The sequence below is a fragment of the Anthonomus grandis genome, chromosome 13, assembly GCF_022605725.1.
Source record: "Anthonomus grandis grandis chromosome 13, icAntGran1.3, whole genome shotgun sequence".
In the NCBI taxonomy this organism is placed as follows: domain Eukaryota; kingdom Metazoa; phylum Arthropoda; class Insecta; order Coleoptera; family Curculionidae; genus Anthonomus; species Anthonomus grandis.
Genome location: NC_065558.1, coordinates 13,074,340 through 13,101,069, shown reverse-complemented (window position 1 = coordinate 13,101,069; position 26,730 = coordinate 13,074,340). Strand labels below are relative to the sequence as shown.

Sequence of the window (26,730 nt, the reverse complement as noted above, 5' to 3'; positions counted from 1 at the left end):
GCTCCTTAATGGTCCGCTTGAGCGATTCCTCTCCTGGGATCCGCAGTTGCCTTCTCCCTGGGTGACCAACCATTTGCTTTTATAGCTACCTCAAACTGACGCTGATAAATATTCTACGATAATTGTACCATCAAATTAAGGCGGTTTGAGACGTATCAGCCCAACGGATTTCCTAATGGTTCATACTTCTTCATCTGGTACAAACAGCCAATCGAAAGTGTTGATGTCCAATATTGCGATTTTGTTTTCAATCTCATGGATTGCCTTCCATCAATGAAAAAACTTCTTCTCGTTTCCTAAAATCTTTTCTTCCCACCTGCCATAGTTTTTTCTTAGCTTTTACCCAAGTTTGCTACTTAAATAGAACCTAATGAAATAAATGGCATGAAGGTAATCAAATAGACAGTTGTTATAAATCAGGTAAGAGAGGAAGGAATAACATGAAGATTTTTGCTTTAGAAATTGCTATAAAATAGATTAAACATCTAAGAGAGTGCAATAGAAGAGACTTTTTACGTCTAGAATACTTACCTGATTTAGCTGCAGAGGACACAGGGTCTGGACAAAAAACGATTTCAAATGTTTGTAAATTGAATATAATTTCGAAAAATTACATTTTCCTATCTTAAAATAAGATCAAGGCTATTTTGAAAACCATGAAGTACAGGAAATTAACTGGAAAATAACATATGTTTTTGGAAAACACACTTAAAATAAAAATAAACTTTTTATGTTTAGTTGTTTTTGACTATTTACCACATAGTTCTGGTAAGCATACTTTCAATTTATTTAAAAAATAAGAACAGCCAAACTTACACCTTATAAGAAAATAATATAATCAGTAAAATATTAAAAATAAATCACAGTCGCAGCTTCTTGACCTCCTCCGATTTAAAATCAACCCTAAAAAATTGAATTTGAACAATTTATCAATATATGTTTTTACACAGTAAATATATTGTACCTCAACGCTAAAACGCTCTTGATCTCATTAGGGGTAAGTCTCCAAGTTATTCCTCCATCAGAACTCCCCCAGTAATCCCTAATTTCTTCGATTTGTTCAAAATTTAAAATAGTGGCGATTTGGGTGAGTCTGGCAAATTGGTCTCTGGCGGACCAGTAAGTGTCCGAAGTGATATACCCGGCTAGTGAACGTACTTCTTTGTCTAGGACTAAGCCCCCTAACTAAAAGATAAAAATTTTTCTTAGTTTGTGATCAGTGGTAGGAAGTCACAACTATTAAATGGTTTTGCTTTGCGCAAAAATTGAAAAATTAATGAACCAGATCTGTGAAGGAAGCCAATTGTTAGCTAATGTAATAATGTGATGAGCTTCGCATAGGGTTTGCTATTTTTACAGAAGATTGATGATGCGGACAGATGAACATCACGTGGAGTTTATTGCAAACTTTATTTTAAAACAAATAAAATTACAAGGGAAACTCCACAATATTCAATGAGGAATTATCTATGCACCAGATGATATAACAAAGACGATTGCTATCAAATTTAAGCTATATACGCTCTATAGCAATTAGAAATAAATAATCGATTCTATGAAAATAACAATAAATTAATGTGCATAATACTGGCATAAAAAATTACAACATTTTTTAACAGTCTTCCATCATGGCAACAGATAAACTAAAGTATCGGTAGTAAAATCATGAAAAATAAATTATTTTCCGTATTTCAAAATTTATTATTTGTAAATTTATAATTTAAAATATATAAATTTGTTAATAAATTTAATTTGTTTAAAATATGAGCACATTTCTGTCCTAAAATGAGATTCAAATTAAACTTGTAATTACAATACCTCAAAAATTTGTTTTGTATTCTCTGAAGTAATAACTTATAAACATTACATTGTGAGGTCTCGATAATTAACCATATTTAAGTTGCGATCTGACCAACCCGATACACACACACTATAACTTAATCGCTGCAAGTGCAATCCTCACATCCCCTATGATTTAACTGCTAATTAATTGATATGTTCCTTAACATTTTATTGAGGATCAAAGAGCATTCTCAAATCCTTAGCTCGTTCTTAATTTTGCAGAAACTAGCATCTATTGAATAAGATGATAAAATCTTATTCTTCTTTTTATTAAAGGAAAATTTTAAACACTTCACAAATCAATGTTAAGATCTAACAAGTTGCACTTCCACTAATTAGAAAAACTGTTTAAATCTCTCTAAAGTAAATCCACATCCATATCATTCAAAATTATCAAAAACAGTTTAGGATCATTAGCAAATAAAGCAAATAGAAAAGGGGAATAGTGGCCGCCCTGAGGAGGGACTCCAGAGTTTACATCAATCACTCTTGATAAAAAATTACCTCTAATCTAATTCTACCATAATTTTCACCATGAACTTTCGATCACATAGAAAACTAAGCACCTACCTTGCAAACCTATCAGAAAAACCTATATTTTTAAACTTATTACACAACAGCAAGTGATTTGCTCTTTCAAATGCCTTAGAGAAGTCGGTAGATATGGCATGATACCCTCTCTCCAAGGCATCGACATTTTAGCCTTGTAAATGAGTAGATTAGTTACTATACTCTATACTCTGTACTCTAACCTGCTGTCAAGCTGTTTATCGATTATTAATTTTTTATATTGCCAATTTAAGTAGTTATAGATTAAGCTATCAAAAACTTATGGAATTGAAGACTACAGACACACCTTTGTAGTTTTTAATATCATTTGATTCTCTTGATTTAAATTTAGGAGATATAAGAGTTTCCTTTCAAATAGCTGATGAATATATGATATATAAACAGTGTTTTTCAATGAGAGCATTTTAAACCGATGTGATGGATGTCTTGTTTATGTTAAAAATGAATATTTTACTGAATCTCGGGTAATAGTTGATAATAAAAAGATTCTTAAAGATACTTAAGGTCTCACTGAAAAAGAACTGCAAAAATGTAAATGTTTTAGCTACATATAGCACGTTTTATCACTTTAGCTACATATAGCACACCGGAAAATTATCTTGAGAGTTTGACCAGAATACTTCAATCTCTAAAGTTAGATCAAAACAGCATAAATGTATGGGTTGGGGACATGAATATCGACTTATTATCTACTGAGTCTGATATAACAAATAACTATCTTACAGTACTTCAGGGAAATGGTTTTGGAAGTACAATAAATAACATAACAAGAAAATCTGAGTATACAGGCACATGTCTAGACCATTGTTTTATTAAATGTCAAAGCGAATTATTTGAAGCTATTAATTCTGTTATTTTGGAGAACGATCTTACAGATCACTATCCTATTCTTATTAATATACCACTGAACAATGAAATGAAAGACTTTCCACACAAAAATTATATTATCAACAATATTAATTATGAAAATCTTTCCGAGCAGTTAAATAATGAGAACTGGGATGATATTATGAGGGAGACAGACATTGACATAGCTATGAATATCTTTATAGATAAACTAAAAGTTATGATTTCTAAGTTCACCCTTACTAAAAGAATTAAAAGTAAAAATAGGAGATTGAAACCTTGGATTACTAGTGGTCTCTTAATATCAATTAGAAATAGAAATAAATTGAAAAAAGAATGCACACACAATCAAAATAATATTATGCTAGTCAATCGATACAAAACCTACAGAAATATGTTAAGTAAATTAATAAAAAATGCTAAATATCTTTTTTATCAAACATTAGCACAGGAAAATGCTCATGACTCCGAAAAGTTGTGGAAGGTGATCAAGGAAGCCACAAATGATCAGGGTAATAGATCGGTAATTAATTCTATAAAAAATTACCTGAATGTAGAAATAATCAATAAAAGGGAAATTGCAAACGAGTTTAATTTTTACTTTTGTAGTATTACAGAAAGACTGGCTGAACAAATGCAACATAATGATCATGAGATGAACTGGAGGGAGGAAAGAGGGACGTATTCATTCTTTCTGAGCCCTGCATCAAATGAGGATATAATAGAGGCAATATTAAGTTTAAATAAAAGGGTGAAGGGTGGTGAGGACAATATTTCCTCTGATATAAATAAATTAAACTATAACTCACTAATTAAACCACTGAAACATCTAGTTAACCTCATCTAAATACAGGTGTTTTCCCTGAGATTTTAAAAACAACTATTATAATTCCATTACATAAGCAGGGGATACAAAATCGGTATCAAATTATAGACTAATAGCATTGACTAGCAGTTTAAGCAAAATAGTTGAAAAATGTCTCAAGGCAAAAATATTGAAATTTCTAGAAAAATACAACCTTCTTCATGAAAACCAATTTGCCTTTAGAGAGTGCCTAAGTACAGAGAACGCATTAGTAAAAGCTACAGAAAGAATTATGAGATGTTTAGATGGAGGAAAAAAGGTAGTGGGTATCTTTCTAGATTTAAAGAAGGCCTTCGATACTGTGTCACACCAAATTCTTCTGAAGCGTCTAGAACAAATTGGAATTCGAGGTACGACTAACAAATTAATAGAATCCTATTTAAAAGAGAGAAAACAAAATACAACTATTCTAGATCAAGAAAGTGACAGCCTTCGAATGGAGTTTGGTGTGCCACAAGGAACATTTCTCTCACCCCTTTTGTTTATTATATATATTAACGGAATTATGAAGCTGTTAGACAATAATGCTATATTCTGCTTTGCTGATGACACAGCAATTATTTTAAGTGGCAATAGTTGGAATGAGGTAAAGATGAGAGCCGAATCAGCTCTACAGAAAATTAAAATGTGGCTAGACAATAGTCTTCTTTCATTGAACATAGAAAAAACTAAATTTATGACCTTCTCCCTCTCTATTCGTTCCTTGCCTGACTTTCAAGAGCTGAAAATGCATGATTCTTTGTGTAGTAATGGATTAAACAGTAATTGTGAACAATCAATTTCTAGAAAACCTTCGTTGAAGTATCTTGGTGTAATCCTTGATGAAAACATTACTTGGAAGGAGCATATAAATTATGTTACAAATAAAATCAGAAATTTGATCTACAAATTCTATGAACTCAAATATATCTTAACATTCAAAACCTTAAAAACTGTTTAGTATGCTCTTGCTGAATCTATTTTGAACTATGGCTTAGTATTATGGGGAAATGCTGGCTCATCAACACTCTCTAAGCTGCAAGTTACACAAAAATGGATTCTAAAGATAATGCTCCACAAAAAGAGAACATATCTAACAAATCTAGTATTTAAAGAGAGTAATGTGCTAAATATAAATCAACTATATGTTAAATCAGTAATTAAATTTATGCTAAAAACCAAATATTTCAGAGATGATATAACGCATGGTCTAAACACTAGAAATTTATCACAAGGAAATGTACAACTAGAAAATCCAAAATACACTAGATGTAGAAATCACATTTATTGTGTTGGTCCAAAAATATTTAATGATCTTCCAAGAAATATAAGGATGCAAAAGTATTCTAAAGCTAAGTCAGAAATAACCAAATGGATTATTATTAGTAATTATAGAATTTCCTATCTGATCTGAATTAGTCTGCCGTTCTTGTTGGAATATTTTGTTTTTCTTTAGTTTTAATTTATATTGGTAGGGTGTATTAATGGGATAAAGTATAAATTTATATTCGTGTAATATGACCTCTTTATTTATATTGTTATTATGTAGATGTGAGTGCACACACAATATTTTTATATATCATTGTGCACTGGATTTAGCAGTAGAAAACTTGTTTTATTTTTGTTTGAGGTTTAATAGTTTACGAATTTTGTAATTTAAGTTTCCGAAATGTAGGTATTTTTGTATCTGCAAAAAAAAATATATATCTACACAACTGATCAATTTCTAATCGATTTAATGATCACTTTTCTAGTAATCCATCGCATCAATTCATCGTGGGACCCCATATAAACATAAATTACTAAGTCATCAGCAAATTTTCTGTACAGGATGTCTGGAGGTCTGCTACTTATGGTAGTTATAAACCTTACTTCTTCATTCTAGTTTAAAAATAGCAAACCCTTATGGGACGCCTATGCAATATGCCTAGTAAAAAATACAAATAGATCACTCTGTAAATACTCACCCTATTAAACTGGCTTTTCATGATAACCTTCTCGAACCTCTGAGTAACTTCAGCAGTCAGAGCCTGAATGAAATGATTATAATTATTCTCACTTAAAATATCCCTGAACGACGACAAAAGCGTTTCCAAATTCATTATCAGCGTTTGAACGAAAGACTCGCCACCTTCGTAAGCTGACAACTCGTCTTCGGTCAACTGATGGCTGAAGTTCATAAAAGTGTCCACCCAAGGATTAATGCGCGGTTTGATTGCCGCACTTTTTAACTGCTGAATGCCATACTCGATTATCTCGGCTAATTTGGCGCTGACTGACGAAATTCCCGAGAGACAACTCTCCAGTTTGCCACGTTCTTTAGAGTTCATGTTTGGGCATACGACTTCGATTTCTTTCATTACGCTGTCTACCAATGCGGTGACGTATTCTGTGCTACTGTCTGCGTTATTAAGAGCCACCTAAAAATTATTATTTTTACATAATTTGTTGAATGTTTCTTCTGCAGTAGGTAGTCAGTGATTATAATCAAGGTTCGACGAATTCGTTGACAACAAACTAAACCTAAATATTTGAACAGTGTAACAGTTTTATATTCTAAAAAGAAGACACTTAATATAGTGAAATCATCTTTGTCCCATTCAATCAATCCATTTGTATCTAAAATTTATTAGGCAAGAAAAAACTTATCTCAACACCCAGATATCGATCAAGCCTTACTCAAGTGGTTCAAAAATCAGCGAAGTCGTGGAACTCCCATAAGCGGTCCAATATTACAGGCAAAAGCAAATGATTTTGGAAGAATTATGGGTATAGTGGACTTTAAATGTTGACTCTGAAAGTTGGATTAAGCGTTTTCGTCAAAGACATAAAATAGTGTTTGGGAAAATAAGTGGCGAAGCTGCCAGTGTGCCTCAAGGAGTACGTGAAAACTGGTTAACAACTGTCTGGCCTGAAATACGAAAAGGATATAAGGATGACGAAATATGTATATAATGCCGACGAGACAGGACTTTTTTATAAACTGACCCCAGATAAGACATTTAAATTCAAGGGTGAAACTTGTACCGGCGGAAAATTATCAAAGGAACGAATTACAGTCTTAGGTGCTACCAATATGACAGGATCGGATAAACCTAAACTTATTGTGATCGGCAAGTCGACAAATCCACGATGTTTCAAACATATCAAGACATTACCTGTCGTGTACAAGTCCAACAAAAAGGCCTGGATGACTTCTGATTTATTTGTCAGTATTCTTCGTGAATGGGATGCAAAGTTGGTGAAGACCAAGAAAAAAATTTTACTTTTAGTAGACAACTGTCCCGCTCATCCCAAACACAACCGATTATTCGATCATTAAAAGTGTATTTTTCTCTTAATGAAAATCATAGAAAATGCTGAACAAGGCAAAGAGTGTTGTATTAACCTTTTAGATGCAGTATCAATGATCGCTAAAGCATGAGATAAAGTTTCATGAAAAACATGGAGGCTTTGTAGAAAGTGAGGATGTTAGAAATGATAGCTTTGATGAAGAAGATGACATTCCACTGGCTAAATTAATTAATGTTAATTTTGAAGAGGAAGATGAGGTTCTGCTGGCTGTAATAAAAAAATCTGCTGTATTGTCAGATGATCAATGGACCGAGTTCTTACATGCAGAAAATAGTTTGGAAGTATGCGACAATCTAAGTGAAGGAGAAATTGTAGACGACATCTTATCCTTCTCTCAGGACAAAGAGGAAAGCGAAGATGAGGGTTCAGAAGGGGAAGAATTTCAAACTTCATCTGCAGCGGAAGCTCTTCAAGCCACTAATACTATTAAAAAGTTTGTTTTGTATAACTATTCATCGGACGAAATATTGGTAAACCATGTTAATAATTTAGAGAAAAAAATTGAATTCATCTATTATGATACTCGAACAAAGAAACAGAGTAAAATCACAGATTATTTCAAGTCTTAAAACTGGAGAAGGTGTAGGTACTACATACATACATATGTATCTGTTAAATGTTGTGAATTTGTAAATTAGTGGTTAATAAATTGTTTTAAACAAATTGGATAGCAATTTTTATTTCTTCTGGCTATCGTAAAGTCTATCTTTTATTAATTTGCTAGAAAAAAAAAACAGGTCATATATAACGAAAGTCGGATATAGCGACGTAATTTTCGTGGTCCCTTCACCGTCGCTATAAGCGACTTTCACTGTAATAGCTGGACCAATAGTTTAAAAATGAATTAACTTTTTATTGCACCCCATAGCCTTCTAAATTACCTTTAAATTATCGGACGCTCTCTACTACTTTTACTGATTAATATTATCTCAATTCAATTAGCCACCTGGAATGTCATTTGCCATACAACTTGTCCTGTCATACTTCAATACAAAGAAAAACCGAAATCTGTTTCACCAAAAAAGATGGATTCCCAAGCAAAACCCTCCCAAGAGGAGAAACTTCCCAAAATACCGGAGCGCCGTCACTCGAGCATTTTAAATAACACGGATATAGCGGCGGAAGTGTGTCATTTAGCTGGAAACCCCACGTACTGTAAGATAATAAAAGCGGCCTTAAAAATGGAAAATCAAGAAACGATTACAAGCAAAAGCAAAGAAGATTTGAGCTGTTTGCCGACGAGGCAGTACCTGGATCAAACGGTGGTGCCCATTTTGATGAGCGCGTTATCTTATTTGGCCAAAGAGAGACCGCCGGAGCCCATTATTGCGTTATCAGAGTTTTTGATCAAGAACAAGGATGCCTATGAGGGTGTGGGAGACGGAAAACTGTGAAATAGTTTATTATAAATATTCTCTCCTTATTGAAAAATGTGAATTATTATGGAAACTTTTTATACAATATAATGTATACAGTATAATTTTAATACAATTTGACTCAATAATTGCAAAAGATGCACTTCTGGCAATAAAAAAATTTAGATTAATGTTTATTACTTGAAGGGCATAGCAGCCAAATGAAACTTTATTTTATACAGTTGCAATATGCCTCTCAAATTTAGGAGATGGGTTCATTGTTCAAATAAATACCATTGATATTATATTTAAAATTAAGGATATCTGATGATTTGGAAACATTGAATGTTAAACAATTTGCGTCACACCACTCTTTTATTTTTAACAAATCTGGTCTGATATTAGCCTCCATTTCAGCAATATCTGAGTCATGCCAAATGATGGTGGTATCATCTAGCCGACTCACACGTAACCACATGTAAGCAACGTAAATTTACCAGACATCTGTAGTTGTGGAAGATCGTTCACGTAAATGAGGAAAAGCAGAGGACCAAGCACTGATCTCTGCGGCACATTTACATTAAGTTCCTCGGAGGTACCACCATTAAACTTAACTGCATCATCTTAACAAGCCGTTCCATAATCTTGGCCAAAGTAGGTAGTAATGCTGTGGATCTAAAATAAGCAGGACAATAGTGTTGACACCCCTTGTAGAGAGGAATATTCACTGCTCTGTTTAAGCAAGCCGGGAGACATAAATGAAAAGTGAATTGCCTCAGTCAAAACCTGCAAGGCAACAGAAGGTAGGGCCAAGTATATTTGTAGTGAAAACCTATCCCAACCTGATGAACTGTTAATTATATTATTAAATGAGCTTGTAAGCTCATCTTCATTAGAACCAAAAAAGAAAGATTCAGCTACTACCACATTGTTGAAATAGCTTCTGGGGTCTATTGAGGACAATGCAATTTAAGGTACTTACAGGAACAAAGGCATCATTTTTCACCGCAGGTCGTTTATAATTTTAGAAGATTTTTTACTCTATTGAAGGAATTATTTATTTATTTTGAACGTAGGTCCACTTTGCTATTGTAATCCAATTTCTGTAGACCCTGCAGTATCTATTAAAATAGTTTAAAAATAAGACATTATTCATAGAGTATGTAGTGAAGAGAGCGCATATTTTGTTTCAGATACTCGTAGACCCTTAGAATGCTAAGGTTGTACTATTTTGTTTTTTTATATTGAAAATAGGAAAAGCAATTTTAAATTATTTATAACCACCTAATGAAACCTATGCAGAGGGTCAACAGTATTTTGATTTATTGCAAAGCAAGAAGTATTTATGAAAATTGGCACTATAACATTATAGTATAAAGTCTATCGGCTCTAAACTTATTATTCTCATTAATTTCACTATTGACTTTTACAAGCTCTACTTCTACCCATTGGTCAAATAAACCAGCATTGATATTTTTACACTGATTGTGGTTTTCGTTAAAATTGGTATAAAAGTAGTCAATTATTGAGAATGAAGAAAATGCTGAAAGCTGAGTTGGCTATTCTACCTGCATCTTAAAATTAAATGAGTTTAATAGGTTAAATAGCTTTTATTTATTTTCGTAGAATGTTACTCTACGAAAAAATTTACATTTAGGTCGCCAGTCCCAATTATCCTGCTACTGATCGAAATTTCACTTAATAAGATTTCTAACCTCTCTAAAAATAAATCCAAATGGCCAGATGGGGATCTATAAAACCTTACAATACAAATCTAACTTACTGCTAATTACAACGTACTGCATAATACAATACAAAATTCGCAAACCTTTTCAATCAATAAATAATCAAAAATTAAACATCAATTTAAACTTAGATTATTATCAACACATAACCAGGGATATCAATAGGCTCATTAGACCTCAACCAGTGTTCAACAAGAATCAACACACTAGAAAAAACTACTGATTCTAAAACACTTACTTTTGAACGCACAAAGTGAATATTAAGAAATGATAGGATAAAGTGATTACAGTGAGAGTTTCTATTAAAAGAAAAGAAGATTCAATAGCAGGTATGTCCACAAGTCAATTAAAAGAGCTTGGTAGAAACATATGATAAGCGGAACTTAGATTCACGACCTTTAATGATTCATCTATGATGCTATCAATTACATACTGGCCAATGTTAACAGTGTTAGTATAATACTATTTAACTAATTTTTCTTTACGCCCACACACCCTGCCGAACTCCAAAAAGCATGCTAAAATTTGTTTAGGCTTTTCCGAGCTTAGCTTTCCACTGCTTTACTAGTAGAGTCAATAACTACAAATCAGGGTTTATAAGGCAATATTCTCCAAGCAAAAGTAACTCCGATTTTGAAAGATGGTAAGTTTAATCCAATTTCTTTTTTGTCCACCTGATCGATAATAATTGAGAAGATGGTCAAGAGCCTTGTTATTGTAAGTAGGACTTCAGGAGAATCAAATAAGATACTTATTATATATATGTTTGTAACGAAATAGAATAACACAAGCAGCATCGCATGCTATGTAAAGTTTGCTTTTAGGATTATACCACCAAACTAATAATAAAGTGTTTCCACTTAGTGTGGTTTTAAATGCCTTGGAGCAGATTTCGACGGTCCTCATCGGCGTCGTCAACATGATTCCTTTGGTTTTGGTTCCTTTAAGCGTGGTTCAGTAAACCAGGAAGTTACCCAAAGCTCCGTTCTTGGACCAGTCAGTAGTTTTCTGTTTTTTTTTTAAATATAAATAAGTACAATAATGTTAATACACCGGCTGTTCTATATAATGTCTTGCAAAATTATAGGCTTATCCTGAACAATATTAAATAACCAAACGAGATTATTCAAAAAAATAAGTTATATTACCGTTAATTTCACTAAAATAAGAATTTCAACAATCCTAAACAGAGTTAGAAAAATATTTCTGTCTTGAAGTGCATGTTTTTGTTCTTTATATACATACAATGTACATAACTGATGTCGATACTGATACTATAGTTTAAGTTTTTTTTTGTAGAGATTTCAAGTGACAAGACCTATACTGAACGTTTTATACTTCTTGGCAACAACCTTGTCTTTGTTGCTAAATATTTTAAGTTCTGTAATTATGTAAGGGAGAGTGGGGTAATTGGGCGCAGCGGCAATTGTGCGCATTGCAATCCTCGGGTAAATATTGAATATTACGGAATCTAACAAGTGCTGCAACCTAGCGATCGATGTATTAAGTACACCATATACCAGAAATCGGTTCTAAGACTTCTAATATAGTTAGTACGAGAACGTTTTTGGTCGAACGCACATGTTGGTGTTTGGTTATAATTTTGGCTGTATATGATTTTAGAAGGTAAGTTGTCTGTTTATTCCTAATAAATGTTTAGCATGTCGACCCCACATAGAATTAAATGAGAACTTTTTCTTTTTTTACAGATGCCACGAAATTACAAGTGGAAGACAGAAAAGAATTCGTGGGTTACAGAAAATTTGAAGAAAGCTTTAGCGGAAATTAGAAATGGCAAAAAAATAAGAGAAGTTGGCCGGCAATTCAATATACCAGAGTCAACAATGAAGAAAGCAAATGAAAATCCTGTATCATCGTGCCTTGGTCGTAAAGCAGTATTTTCTCCTGATATTGAGGCCTAATTAAAAGAGTACGTGCTTACACTTGCCAAGCTTTTTTATGGTTTTACTCCCATAGAACTTCGTCGGTTAGCATTTAAATATGCTAAAATTAGATGTGAATATACATAGAATATGCTATAAGAGCATGATATACAAAATGTTTTTTCATCCGAAAAGCAAATAGCTGGTAAAGACTGGTTATACGGATTCCTGAAACGAAATCTTAAAATAAAACTTAGGCAGCCAGAAGGCACCAGCATAAATAGAATTACTTCTTTTAACTCCGACTCAACCAAGAAGTTTTTCGAGAATCTGAAAGTGGTAATGGACAAAGAAAGAATACATAACAATATTGGGAAAAGTTTGGCGGAAACATAAGTTTCCTCCAAACGGGATTTTTAACATGGATGAGACAGGGGTGCAAAAAAAGTGTCCAAAAGTTTATGGACCTAAGGGTGCTAAAAAAGTTGGAGCTGTTATTTCGGTGGAGCGTGGACGAACAATAACAGCAATATTTGCAGTTAGTGCTGGAGGTAACTATTGTCCACCTATGCTAATATACCCAAGGAAGCAAATGTCCACAGCCCTACAAAAAAATGGACCAATTGGAGCTCCTTACGCCTGCTCTAAAAATTGATGGATCAATTCAGACCTGTTCATTGAATGGTTAAAACGTTTTAAAAAATGCGTCAATCCTACAGAACACGATCCTGTTCTCCTTGTTCTAGACAATCACTCCAGTCATATAGCGCTAGAAGCTTATTTATTTTGGTAAAGCAAATTTATTCACCTGGTCTTTTTGCCACCTCATACTTCTGACCACCTTCAGCCACTGGACCTAACATTTTTTAGTCCTTTCAAAAACCAACTCTCTCGGAAAATTGATCTACAGCTGACCAATACGCGACATGAAAGAATTCCAGAATACGACTTAGCTGAACTTTTAAATAGAGCATTTTTAAAAGTAGGTACTATGGAGAAAGTTATTTCTAGCTTTAGAACTGCTGGAATATATCCGTTGAACCCGGATAAATTCACCGAGGATGATTTTGCACCTGCAAATCAGATGAGACCCCTGATAGTCGAAGTTTCTACACCCGATATTGAGAGACCCTCAAGAGACCTGCTGCTGGGCCTTCTACATCACGGGAATCTACAGTAAATCAGTATAAAATAGTTATAATATAATAATTCATCGCAACAAGACCTTTCCACATCGTTTTTCAGCTTTGCTCCGATTCCAAAAAAGAAATCAAATCTTAAGCTTAAGAGAAAATCTCGTGGTAAACAGTGCTTCGAAATACTAACATCGACCCCTATGAAACAGCAATTAGAAAGAGCTGAAGAGAAAAGAAGAACAACAGCAGCCAAGAAAGTTAAGACTGTAAAAAGAAACTTAACAGTTAACAAGAAAGAAGACAACACTAAAAAGCGATATCGGTAACAAAGAAAAAGAGAAGGTTGTCAGAAACAAGTAGTGAATCTGATGTTAGCAAAGCTGTTTGCGATGACGGACGACCAAGATGATTCGGATCATTTTGATGATGTTTAACGTAGCGATAACACTAACGAAGTGTGTGGCATTTGTGGGGAGTGCGGTCGAAATAGGGAGATGCGTCAGATGCGTTGGCTGTTCCACATAGAATCATGCAGCATGTAGTGATGCTGATCGAGCTGAAGGTTTTCTATGTGATTATTGCAGTATTAATTAAAAATATGTTTAATGGACTTAGGTAAACTTTTATTTTGGTTAAATGTTAATAAACACATTATAAAACGCTCTTGATTTGTCATTTTTTATTATCAAAGAATATTTGAAATTGTGTGCACAATTACCCCATAGGGTGCGGAATTGTGCGCTTTGCCCTTTTTTTTTTGTTGTAGTACTTAGTTCTAGAAAACATAAACAAATATTTCTTTTTACATAATAAAAGTATAATATGTAAAAAGTCTTAATTTTCTATAAGTATCTGTATAATAAGATCAATGGTCTAGTCATGAAAGCACATCTTGCTTAGGTGCGCACAATTCCCCCACACTCCCTTAACTATTGCTTTTTTGGGACGTTTGTTTGTATCCTAGGTTCGTATTTGTAGTAGTTTTCAAAAAGTTTTAAATTTATCTGTTTATTTGTATTTTCTTAATAATCACCTGAAGAAGTCTCAAATCTCAGACGCAACGTCATAACAAATAAAAGTAAGGAAAATCGAGGCTGTATTTTTAAAAACCTTTTATTAATAAAAAACTGTAATTTGTTTTGTCTTATAACAACTAATAATTTAATATTGTGAGTGTCTGTTGACAATATAATTATATACCTACTCTAGATATAATATTTTTGTATAGTAGTTTTATCTGCTGCGTCAATATAAGAGACATTTCTTCTTTTTTAAAAAAACTAAAAGTTAAAGTAGAATACTCACAATAAAAGCAGTTCTAGCCTGTTCAGTATCCCCAGGCTGTAGTCTCCCCTGTTGAATGGAGTTCTGTAGCACATTATATGCTTGAGTCAAGTCCAAATAACCTGAGGGATACCCTTGCTTTAGACGGGCCTTTAGTACGTCGCAATAGTCATTTTCCAAAACCCGACATACATTATTTATTATCACACAAATACCGTCCAAGCTACCTGTTGAAATTGAACGCCTAAAAGCATCAAATTTGGGATATTTTTTCTTATTGGCATCATACAAGTTACTTACCTAATACATTTTCTTACAATAAAGAAAGTATCATCAACCATACTGGATGTCTCTTGTCCACTTTCAAACACGTCCATACTAACAGCCTTTGCTACAGACTCTTCCATAAAATACTGCTCTAATCTTAAATAGTGCGATAATAAATCATGCTTGCATTGGCTTAATTCACTGTTAAGTATAAGACTGTCCAGGGATTTTATTTGTGTTGCTTTTTGTTCTGGATCTAAGATACCTACTTCTATATCAGCCTGAATAAAAGCAATGTTATTAGGTAAGGTTTAGACTAAATGTTAAGTATATTCTTACCAAGACTTTTCTGCGGATGAATTTGATGTACAGTTCACACCTAAAATGCATCAAGGTGATTTCGCCTATAAGAATGTCTAGGTCTTTGGGGTCGATTTTTTCTAGCTTGCTAAAGCTTGAATTGCTGCTCATTTTTGATAGGTCAGCGATTTGCTTTAAAAGAGTAATATTAAACTTTGCTATGTAATATAATGGAAAATAAAAATCAAGCCACTCAGTATGAGTCAGTTACATAATGAGGTAACCAACTTTTCAAAAAAATAATAAATAAGACATTTCACAGAACTTAAAATAATAACTTCAAGTAAAACACATTGTGTATCTTATGAGAAGAAAATGGTACTTGTTGCCAGAAAAACAAAATGTCACTTTTCTAAAAAACATTCCCATTTCCAAAAAAAAGCCTGTATATTTCAAATTATAGTTTATCTAGAGTTTAGATTATTTGTATTATAAGGATATGACCTACTTCTTTAAGCGTAACTACATTTTTTAACCACAGCAACTTTGCATAATATTTACCTGTATTTTCTTCTCAATTTGCCTGCTTTTTCCCCACTCAATCAAAACCCTTCGTATTTGCCTGTCACATTCTTTTTGCAAAATCTCAAGTGCAGATAACAACCGTCCAGGACCATAATAAGTCTCCAATAATGGTTGATGGGTATCAATCACCCTGGCCAACCCTTCGAACAATAAAATCAAGGTATCTGCATAAACCACTGTTTGCCTCTTATCTGCTAATGGAGTGCTTATTGCAGATTTTAAGTTCTTATCCGCGGTAAGGGCAACTTTGGTACATAAAAAGGTGCAGAAGTTTTTGATGCCCTCCTCTTGCATCCCCAATAAAGGAAATATTTTAAAAAACCGCTCAACTGATCCTAGATCTTCATTATTGACTGCCTCATCGAATTTATGTTCAACAATTGCCCGTAATTGAGCTGTAGCTTCTTGTAGTGTTCTCACGGATTTTAACATATCAGACATGTTATTTGTGTCATTCGCAGTACGTTTTAGCAAGGATTGGTCCATGGAAAGGAATCGGTGTACGTGTGCGGCCCCTTTTTCATAGTCCAAGTCAAGTATGGCTTGTTGTACTCCTTGCGAACATATTTCTAGGTCTATTAAGTCGTTAACTCGTAATAAGCATTCATCTACTCGTCCCTAAAGTAAACATATGAAATAGATGTTTTAGAATCGAGATTCAAGAACACATTTATTTACTAATGTAACATTTTTACATGAGATCTAGAACTTAATAAAACTGTTCAGAAACAAATAATAGAAATGAAAATGCATATCTTCTCTCATGGGATGTAAGTTGATTTTATGGTTTATAAGATTAGATTTAGTTAGATTACAAAAATTTTATATTATGTACCTGTAAATGATTTACAGGGTATATTTCTTTACCAGACTTAGCCCTATTACATATTCTTTAAAAGTGACACAAATGGCACAATAATAACAGAATAAAATGTAACTTTAGTAATAATTATGAAAAGGCCTTCAGTAAGTACAATGTTCAGTAACAAAGGCAACCCCAATGCCCAGATCATTAAGTTAAAACTGTGTGATTAAGTGTAAACTAGTCAATATTTTTTATGCTACTTACTTATGTACCTAGGTTAAGAATTACAAAAAAAATAAAAACAAATATAAAGATAGAAATAAAGTCAATGGACCAACATAAAAATAATAACATACAAACAAAAAGTTTTAACAAATAAATCTTATACTTGTGTCTAGCCAAACAAAATAAAGTGATTGAATAATTAATTTAAGATAGGACAGTAAGAATTAAAATTATAAAACTACTGAAATATAAAAATAAAATAGAATACTCATTTAGGCTATAATAAGCCTTGTCAAGTAAAAAGCTGATAAAAAACAAATATAACAGCAAATGATAATAAATCTTAATGCTCTCATAAATTTCAGATTTCTTAACCAAGGCTGTGTGAGGAATTGGTAGCATTAATTATTTTTATGATAAACAAACTATTAAGAGTTTAAAAAAATAATTCTTTACAAAGTGATCTGTAATGCTCCTCATTCTTTGCGGCACAAATTTACCTTACAGCAAAGATTTTAATAAGGTATGATTGGACATTTCCCTAAAATAGATCCCATATCTTAATCTGTGACTCGATCAGGGCAAATTAAATTAATCTGGACAAGGAACGTCCAAGTTCCCTTCAAATAGCCACCATTTGAACGGCAATGCAACCAGATGAAATTTCATTTGAAAGAGCCAATATGTGGAATTTAAAGTTCGGTTCAGAGTCAATGATTACTCCAAGAAACTTGGTTTTTAGGTCGGTACCCAATGAATATGTCAGAAAGTCCAAAGTCACCCCTAAAGGTAACAAAAGGAAATTATGACACATTGGATTTTTGGGATAAATAACACTTCACAGGTATTTTTAAAATGATGCAATTTAGGTCTATTTGAACTTAAAATCATAAAAAGGAATCATTTCCAATATTGATATGATACTGAATCTACCACACAAGCATTAACCAAGATAATAAACTAAATTATTGACAGTAATTAATAACATTGAAACTCATCCTAAAAAAGCTTAGAAACAAACTAGGAAATTTTATTGAAAAACTATTTATTAGCTTTAACAGATTTAAAAAGTTTATGAAGAACTTTTTTGAGCTTTGTAGTATGTACAATAAACTTACCTCCCTTGATGTCTACTTTTAAAAATAATTGTGATAATTTCTTTGTAAGGAGAAATAAGTATGCATAGGAGAACAGGTTGTATATTATAGCAACTAGACAATCTTTTGTATGTCAGTGTAATAATTTATTACTAATTATATTTTTACAATAAACTTTTATATTGTCTATCAATACCTCTGTGAGTTTTTAACATAAGATTTTCAGTTAAGGCTCTCATGTGAGTACCATTTGGATCACTGACAGATTACAGAACTAAATGGTGAATGGCCTGAGGACAGGGTTATAACAGCATGGTGTTGGCCAGGAATAAATTTTGGAACCTCTTCTGTTCCTAATCTATGTCAATCTCGATGTCAATGATTTGGCTGGTTCCCTGCCATCATGCAATATTGTAGAATTTGCTCACAATGATAACTTTTCCATAAAATTTAAATGTATAGATAATATACATTTAGATTTTATAAATCCAAAGAAGCAAAAATTTAAATGGCTCGGAATACTGAGACTGCTACTGATTTTTTCAAATCTTCTAAAGGTAAACATGAATAAAACTGAAATGATGTTCTTTTTTTAAAAAATTAACATCCCAGAAAACCCTAAAAAAATCAAGTTATTGAAAATTGAACTTTGAATGCGATGTTGACATCATATCAAAAAAACTATGCTCAGCAACATACATTCTTCATAATATTTCAAAAATCGTTGACATGGAAACATTAAATATCGGCTACTGGCCGGGGGACATTTAGTGCATGCGCCTCATATCTTTGCACTGCAGAGCAGTCAGGTTAATAGCTGGAAATTAATACCACAATGATGCTAAACCTTTCTTTAAAAGTCTAAAGATCCTGACTCTTCCAGCACAATATATTCTTGAGCCTCTCCTGTATCTTTGAAGGAACCTCTCTTATTCTATATCTTTGTTCAAGAGACCCATGACCACAACACTCATCAAGGCCTTAATATGCTAGTTGATTATTTTGTACATAAAAACCTCCTGGAACACAACATGCTCCTACATTTTTTAAAAAGTTGCCAAATAATATTAGAAATATTCCTCTAAATCTTTTATGCATAAATTAAAACAATTTCTTATAGAAAAATGCTTCTAAGCAATTGATGATGTGCATATTTTGTGTCTATGTATCAGCAACTATTTTAATATCATACTCTTTAATATTATATCCTAATATGTGTGATATTAATCTATTGATAATATTATATCTATTGTAACTTTTGACATAAAACATATGAACTATGAAGATAATAATATTTTGTGAATATTAAACTTACCCGAGCTGTATCCAACTGCCTTATCTTGCTGCTAATTTTCTCCGAGCTGTCTGATATATCATTTATTGTAGTGACAAGCTCTTGGGCCTCCTGTTTCATTACTTTTAGTGTGGGAATCAAACGAGACAATCCCTTCACCTTATCCTCTATGTAAGTTCTTTGACTAAGCATCCCATTCAGTTGAGACACAAGTTTTTCCTTGGCAAGAGCATAATTTCAAGATGAACAATTCAAAAGAGACTTGACTTGACTTACCTTTTCCAATTTTAATTGCTCAAGCTCCTGGTGGCACTGAGCCTCTATTTCCGCATAAGCGATGTCGTCTAAAGACATTTTTTTAGTGTCTTTTGCACCGATTTATTTGTAAATAATGAAACGTCACAACAAACCAAAAATAAGGTTAGGTCGTAAGTTTGACAAATGACCACTTTGACGTAAGACTGACTGATGATGTAGCGAGCGTCTTTATGTGGGGCATTTTTTGGAGCAGAGATATGGAATGTACCATTGCCAAGAATAATTATTATATATTATAATTTATATATATATTATATATAATTATAAATTATTTATTAAGGGGATCGCCACATGTCTCTTCAGAGGTGGCTTTTAATTATCATTAAGGTTTGCCAGTTAGATTCTCGATACAATTCACTTTATGGCTTAGAGAGAATTAAATTCTCAATAATTAGCATTTTTTTAAAACATTTATTCTATAAAGCGTGCCAGTTCTTGTGTTCAGATTAATATTGGTTTTCTTGTTTGTTTTCGTTAAATAAAGTGTTGTATTTATTATTAGCTTTACTTTTTTTACTACTTATAGAAATCTGTGTTGTTCTGCTCATCAGGTGAGTAGGGCCATCCTATCTGCCATGTAGTTCTCATAAATTATAATGGACCAGATAATAATAGATTAACTAAATACTTTATTTCTCCCCTCTGGGACAAGGAAATTTTAAAAACTCATATATTTTAAATAGAACAATTCTTATATATGTATGTCTACATTGAAAGTGATATCTTATGCTGTCAAAAACTATATTAAATCCTGTAAATTGGATATTGCTGACTTATCCATAGAAGAAATTTGGATTCTAAGCGACCCTGAGGAATACTATCTTGATGACTTTAATCTTTCTAATAAATATTGGAAATCCCGTGAAGACTTACGTTATGGTCTATATGCTACTATCATATTGTATATAAGCAAAGGTTTAGTTTTCACTTGCTTTTTCAGGTTTGTCTTTTCGTTTGAGTTTAGTGAGGTGGCTAATGATTAAGTGTCAATTCTCGTTCTCTGCTTTTCCAACCTTGTTTCACCCTTTCCATTCAAATGTCATGGTCCTGTTAATCCTGATTCGCATCCCTCCTTTGGAACTGTGACTGTTTATTACGATTTTAAACATGCAGGTTTTACTTTGATTATTAATTTTTTCCAAAACTGTCATTGGGAAACAATAATGTCTAATACTGATGTAAATGTCTAACGTTGTCAACTTTTACTCTGTCTTATACAATTGCTTTGATATATTTGTTTTCACAAAAAAAAAACATTTTTTTGCCAGTTATTATCCAGTTTGGTTTTCCAAGTAACTAAAAAATCTTATCGCACAGACAAAATTTGTCCACAAATAATACAAACAATCTGGTTCCTCTGCTGATTATGCAATATTTAGCTCATTAGGACAGAACGCCAATTTACTATCTAAGGGTTGTTCTAGCAATTATATTAGTAGGGCTGAAAATGCAATAAAGGAGCAGGACAGCAGGTCCTTCTGGAATCTTAGTCAAATGGTGGTTCCAATATTTCTAGTGTAACGCTCCTTGGTGACACTAAGGATGATTCTGGTTTTCCTATTACTGGGCACTTTGCTAAGCATTTCTCTTCTGAATATAATACTAGCAACCAAAATGCCCCATTTGATTCCGATAACCATATTAATTTAAAGTGAAATTTGCTATCTGAGTTTGTTAATAAGTCCTACCGATGTTGCACATTCAAAAGTTGATGTAAGTAAAGGTGCAGATTCTGATCAAACTCCCAACAGAGTATTGAAAGGATGCTGTCAATCGCTTTATCTTTCTTGGTACAAAATAATTAGTGATTTATTAAGTCAGGGTCTGTTCCCTGAAAACGATGTGTCTAATTACCGCTCCATAATCATCTTATTATCTGTTCCTTAGCTTTTTGAGCAATGTATCGAAGCTGTTCTGATGAAGGTTTTTAAAGAAATTTTGGTTGCACAAAACAACACGAATTTGTCAGTGGTCGTTCAGTCGATACCAACCTTTTCATATTTATTAATTTTTTAAGGTCATTTCGTGAAGGCTATGAGGTTTATGCCATTTAATTATACCGATTTTAGTTAAGCCTTTGACAAGCTTAACCATTCCATTTTGTGAATACGAAACTTACATTAACTGTTATAGCTCGTTAGCTCGAGTTAAAACATATTTAAAAAATCGTGCGCAGCAAGTTAAAATTGGTAGTTACTTGTCTTGATGCTTCAAGGTTTCTGCGGCAGGAGTTCCACAGGCTTAGTTTCTCGGTCCTCTTTTGTTTATTCTATTTATAAATGATTTTATTTTTCTTCTGCAGTCAAAATGTCTCCTATAAACTGTACAGGCAAGACTGCTTTCGTCTAGACATTGAAACTCTGCAAAATGAGATTAATATAATCTCTTTTTGGTGCCAATTAAATAGCATGTCTCTTTACATTAATAAATGTTGCTTTATGGGATTCGGCAGAAAAGAGTCTGTACTCTGTAGAATACTCAATTAGTAACGCAACTTTAAAGCACGTTGACTTATTAAAGTATCTTGGTATGTCTATTTGGACCCTAAACTCCGTACTTCACATGACATTGAATATATTATATCTAAGGCAATTAGATAAGTATCAATAGGATTAAAAATTTTCAGCACAAATTTGTCAAGTTTGTAAGATTTATCTTTTCAATATCAGGTGCTTTTCAATATCAGGTACATTATGTTTGGTAAAATTTTGCTAATTCCAAGCGTTTTATACCTAAATAGACCAATGTGTGTTAAAAGTTCTTATGTAAATACTTTGACTTCTCTGATAATACCAATTATTGATATCATTCTCTCAAATCAATCTTGCTGAAGATTGTAGGTCCATTCAGTTACATTATAACTTCATATATTGTTGGAGTCACATGACGCTCCTGTATGAAGGCCCTATTTGCATTTTTCATGTCAACAGAAATTCTTAATTCCTCTGGATTGCTATATTTTGAAACAATACAAATTGGTGAAACCTAAGTGTTGGTTCTGTTGTTTTTTCATTGGTGTCTTATTTCTCAAGGCTAATTTCAAGACATATATCTTCTTACTCTGACTCAATTTTAGATCTTAAATGGAATGGAATGCTTCTATGTTTATTGGCTACTACCTGTATGTTTAGGTTAATGTTTATAGCTTTATTGAAATATTGGTCAGTTATCCTATGACTCCTATTTGTTTTGGATAATTTTTTCCAACAAAATTACATTAAAAAAATTGAAAGGAAGTTCGGCTTCGGTTCTACAGGCTTGATAACTAACATAGTAATGACCCACGGGACTAATGAAATGCCCTTAAACAACTATTATTTCTGACTGAATGATTTTATGTTTGTGATTTAGTATCGCTGGTAGCTTTTCAATTATAGGTAGCTCTATTGAGTCAATATTAGGAATAGCTGCTATTTGCTGGTTGTTTACTTACTTTTATAGTGATGTGGGAAAGTGAGTGGTTTAGTTCCTCACTGTTATCTTAAAACAGTAATTAGATTTAGTTATCTCATCATCTCGCCTGGTGTGGTAAATCTTCTTTGATGGTGTGTTTTCAAATTGTTGTTGTTAAGACCTATATTGTTGCTGATGGTTTGGGGTGCCTATATGAGCATAAGATTTTTTTTCTGTAATATAAAATGACCGTTTTTGTTGCAAAAAGTACAGGTTGTTTTGAGTGGCAGACATGTGTTTGTTCCTCTGCTATGCCATTGAATTGATTGCTAATATAATTGTTGTTCTTGTTAATTGGTCTAACTTTGTTAAAGTGATTGTTAGTTGTTTTGCTGATTGATTTGTTTTGTAAATTATATATTTTAGTTTGTGTTAAAATCTGTTGAAGGGTTGTCTGTTAAAGCATACCTTTGTTGTTTCGAACAAATTATGGTCTGAATAATTTAAGATTTAATTTCGGTATCTCTGTCGGAAAACCTACAATTTTTACTATCAACAGAGAAATTATTAATGTTTAACTTTAGTTTTGCCTGGGTTAATTTGGGGTGTTAAATCAGGTAAAGTACCAAAAATATCAAAGACGTTATCCCACACTCATGAAAAAGCATTGCCTCCTTGCTTAGATCATTTCTTACTCTCACAGAATATTTACTAAAGGATTAATTTTACTCCTTTATTTTCTGTGGTTATTCCAAAAGTAGTCAAAAAGTTATCAGTCTTACTCTATTTTTGGCATCATACTCCTACATTGGCCTTATGCACATTAAGGATGTCTGTTGTTCCTAACGTGTTTTCCATATTGATGAGGTCCGAATAATACTCACCAGAGTGTTGTGTTTAAAATAATGCTTATTTTTTGTTTCAATAAAAAAAAATGTCGGCTTATATTAAGTCATCCTCAGGACACTGAAATGGATTCAAGTAATCACAGAGATAAAGCTTGAGATCGATACTAGTATAGGAGACTCCATTTAAAAACAAATGTTTTAATCTGTTTAGAGACTTTCAGAAAAAATCGCTTAATTTAGAAATTGCGTATACACACTGGAAAGTTTCCCTACTAGAAAATGATTTAAAATTTATAAAACAAACTGTTAAAGATACTTTACCGCATAACATATTTTTGTCTTATGAGCAATCGCAATTTTCGTACTATAAGTGTCATTTTAACGAACAGAAACAACAGCAAAACAAGAAATAACCTTATTTAATAAAATCTTATTTTAGAGCAGACTGGTATTGACAGTATAGCAACAAACAAAAAATGATTTAAAAATTTAACAAAGTACACCTTTCCAAAAATGTAGAAGTAACTTTAGCTTTGGGCAATAAATTTAATCTACCTTATGATAATCATAACTTTCCTCTTGAGCAGATTATTATCGATATAGAGTATGCTATTGGCCTTACAAATAATGATGAGTTGAATTGAATTGACGAAACAGTGGGCTGCCAAGGCAGTTGTGCATATAGGTCTCCTGATGGACCCGTCATGCCCCACCGGGGGTTACCAGAGTCCAACGGCCTTAAAGAAACCGATAAGGCTCTCTGGTCTGAAGGACTTAAAGTCGCTCGGTACACTGAAAGTGTTACCCAAGTATTTGAACCTGGCGCGCGTTCTGAGTGTTGGGCACTCCCCGACTACATGGTCAACGGTTTCATCCTCCTCACAGCACCATCGGCATTCCGGGTTGTCCGCAATACCGATAGTATGGACATGCCTTCTTAAGTGCCAGTGACCGGTTAGAAGACCTGTCACTAGCCGAATTAATGATGAGTTAAAAAAACAAAAAAGCAACCAATCTATTAACATAATTACTAATTTTATAAACTCATCTATTCTGCATAAATTAAATAAATCTCAAAATAACATCCTAAAATACAGTAAAGAAACGAAAGAATTCTTAAAAAAAACATAATAATATTTTAATAACTAGGGCTGATAAAGGCAGAAAAAAACTACCAATCAAATCACTCATTTAAACAAAAATTAAACATAATTAGCAACCTAAAATCCGGCGCAATAGCCTTATCTCATTCCAATTTTCATCAAAAAAATTTTAACAAAATTAAAGATATTTTACTTAAAAACAATTTTCCTACTATTAAATAAACTATTAAACAAAATCTTTAACAATAACCCTACACCTATTAAAGTCAAAGAAAAGCAAAACCATAAATATGCAAGAATTCCTTATGTCGAAGGTTTGTCTGAAAGGCTAACAGGAGTGGTTTCTGATAATGAAGCCAAAATAGCGTTCAAAAATGAAAATGCCATCAACAAATACTTCTCAATACTCAAGAAATGAGTTACAAAGTGGCGTGGTTTATAAAATACCCTGTTCTGATTGTCAAGGTCTGTATGTGGGTCAAACAATCAATCAATCAAATATGCTTTATTGTCAAAAAATTTAAAAAATTTTGTAAACAAAGCTATACAGCAAAACACACAAATATATGCATGATACTCAAAAATTAATATTTAAAAAAAAATCATCTACTGCATATAAAGCTCTCTTCAGTAAATATGATTTCAAAGCATTGCGAAATCGAGGAAAAGATGTCAATGATTTAATTTCCAAAGGCAGATGATTGTGCATTTTTTTAGCTCCGTAAAGAATAGAGCTTTTTATTAATTCTGACCTTGGGATTGGCACATAAAGATCATGGTCTACGTTTCGAAGTGAATATTTGCGAGATGGTCTATTAGAAATTTCTGATATATGCTTGCGAACCAAGCAAATAGATTCAAGAATGAATAAAGATGGAAGAGTTAATATTTTAAATCTTTAAAACATTTCTTGGCGGTCAGCTCGACTATCAAGTCCTAGTAAATAGCGAACCGCTCTCTTTTGTAGTTTAAAAATGCGCTCAAACTGAGTCACACAGCATGTGCCCCAGAATGGAAGGGCGTAACGAAGATGGGACTCAAAAGGGCATAATACACTGTTCTTGATGACGAAAGATTTAATTCCCTGGAAACTAATCTTATGGCAAAACAAGCTGAACTTAATTTTTTAGTTAAAACATCGATATGTATTTCCCACTTCAAAGAGCTGTCAACAATAAGTACCAAAAATGTCACAGATTCAACAACGTCCAAGCTGGTGCTGCTAAGTACAAAGGGTTGGATAGTACCTTTATAAGATAAGACTTTAGTTTTTGAGATATTTAAGCAGAGAAGATTCGAATCGCACTGCGATTTAATGTTGATAAGGTCTTTAGCAAGTGCCGCAACATCCGGATTGCTTCATGTAAAGCTAGTATCATCGGCAGACAGATTTTGCCGCTAATGTTAAGATGAGCCATATCATTAATAAACAGCAGAAACAGAATTGGGCCCAGAACTGAACCTTGAGGTACCCCACATTCTATTGGTCTGCTAAAAGACATGAGTCAATTAGAAGACATCAGTCACAGACAATAGTCAAACCTATTATTCAATCAACGGTAAAACCAACGAACTATGCAGCATCTGGGAAGACTGCTCTAGTAGAACACTCATTCAATCAACAACACCAATTTGA

At 32.9% G+C, this 26,730-nt stretch overlaps 2 protein-coding genes across 2 annotated transcripts; one reads left to right on the top strand and one right to left on the bottom strand.

Annotated features, from left to right (window-relative positions):
- Positions 1-580: 580 nt before the first annotated feature.
- LOC126744212 (conserved oligomeric Golgi complex subunit 4) lies at positions 581-19,882 on the bottom strand. The gene is made up of 9 exons (XM_050451572.1): positions 19,709-19,882; positions 19,454-19,651; positions 15,988-16,629; positions 15,466-15,618; positions 15,160-15,407; positions 14,881-15,103; positions 6,070-6,522; positions 965-1,185; positions 581-903 (listed from the first exon to the last, which is right to left on the bottom strand). Exons 1-9 carry the CDS (start codon positions 19,784-19,786, stop codon positions 861-863), a joined length of 2,259 nt encoding a protein of 752 aa, XP_050307529.1. The 5' UTR covers positions 19,787-19,882; the 3' UTR covers positions 581-860.
- LOC126744216 (protein dpy-30 homolog) lies at positions 8,395-9,002 on the top strand. The gene has a single exon (XM_050451575.1). The coding sequence runs from the start codon at positions 8,482-8,484 to the stop codon at positions 8,848-8,850; it is 369 nt and encodes a 122-aa protein (XP_050307532.1). The 5' UTR covers positions 8,395-8,481; the 3' UTR covers positions 8,851-9,002.
- Positions 19,883-26,730: the final 6,848 nt, after the last annotated feature.

What these genes read in the sequence shown, in the direction of transcription:
- LOC126744212 (XM_050451572.1), bottom strand. Translation starts at nt 19,786, where the DNA reads ATGTCTTTAGACGACATCGCTTATGCGGAAATAGAGGCTCAGTGCCAC. An exon ending in AGCAATTAAAATTGGAAAAG is followed by an intron (nt 19,652 to 19,708) that starts GTAAGTCAAGTC and finishes GCTCTTGCCAAG; the next exon opens with GAAAAACTTGTGTCTCAACT. An exon ending in AGGCTAGAACTGCTTTTATT is followed by an intron (nt 6,523 to 14,880) that starts GTGAGTATTCTA and finishes AATAATTTTTAG; the next exon opens with GTGGCTCTTAATAACGCAGA.
- LOC126744216 (XM_050451575.1), top strand. Translation starts at nt 8,482, where the DNA reads ATGGATTCCCAAGCAAAACCCTCCCAAGAGGAGAAACTTCCCAAAATA.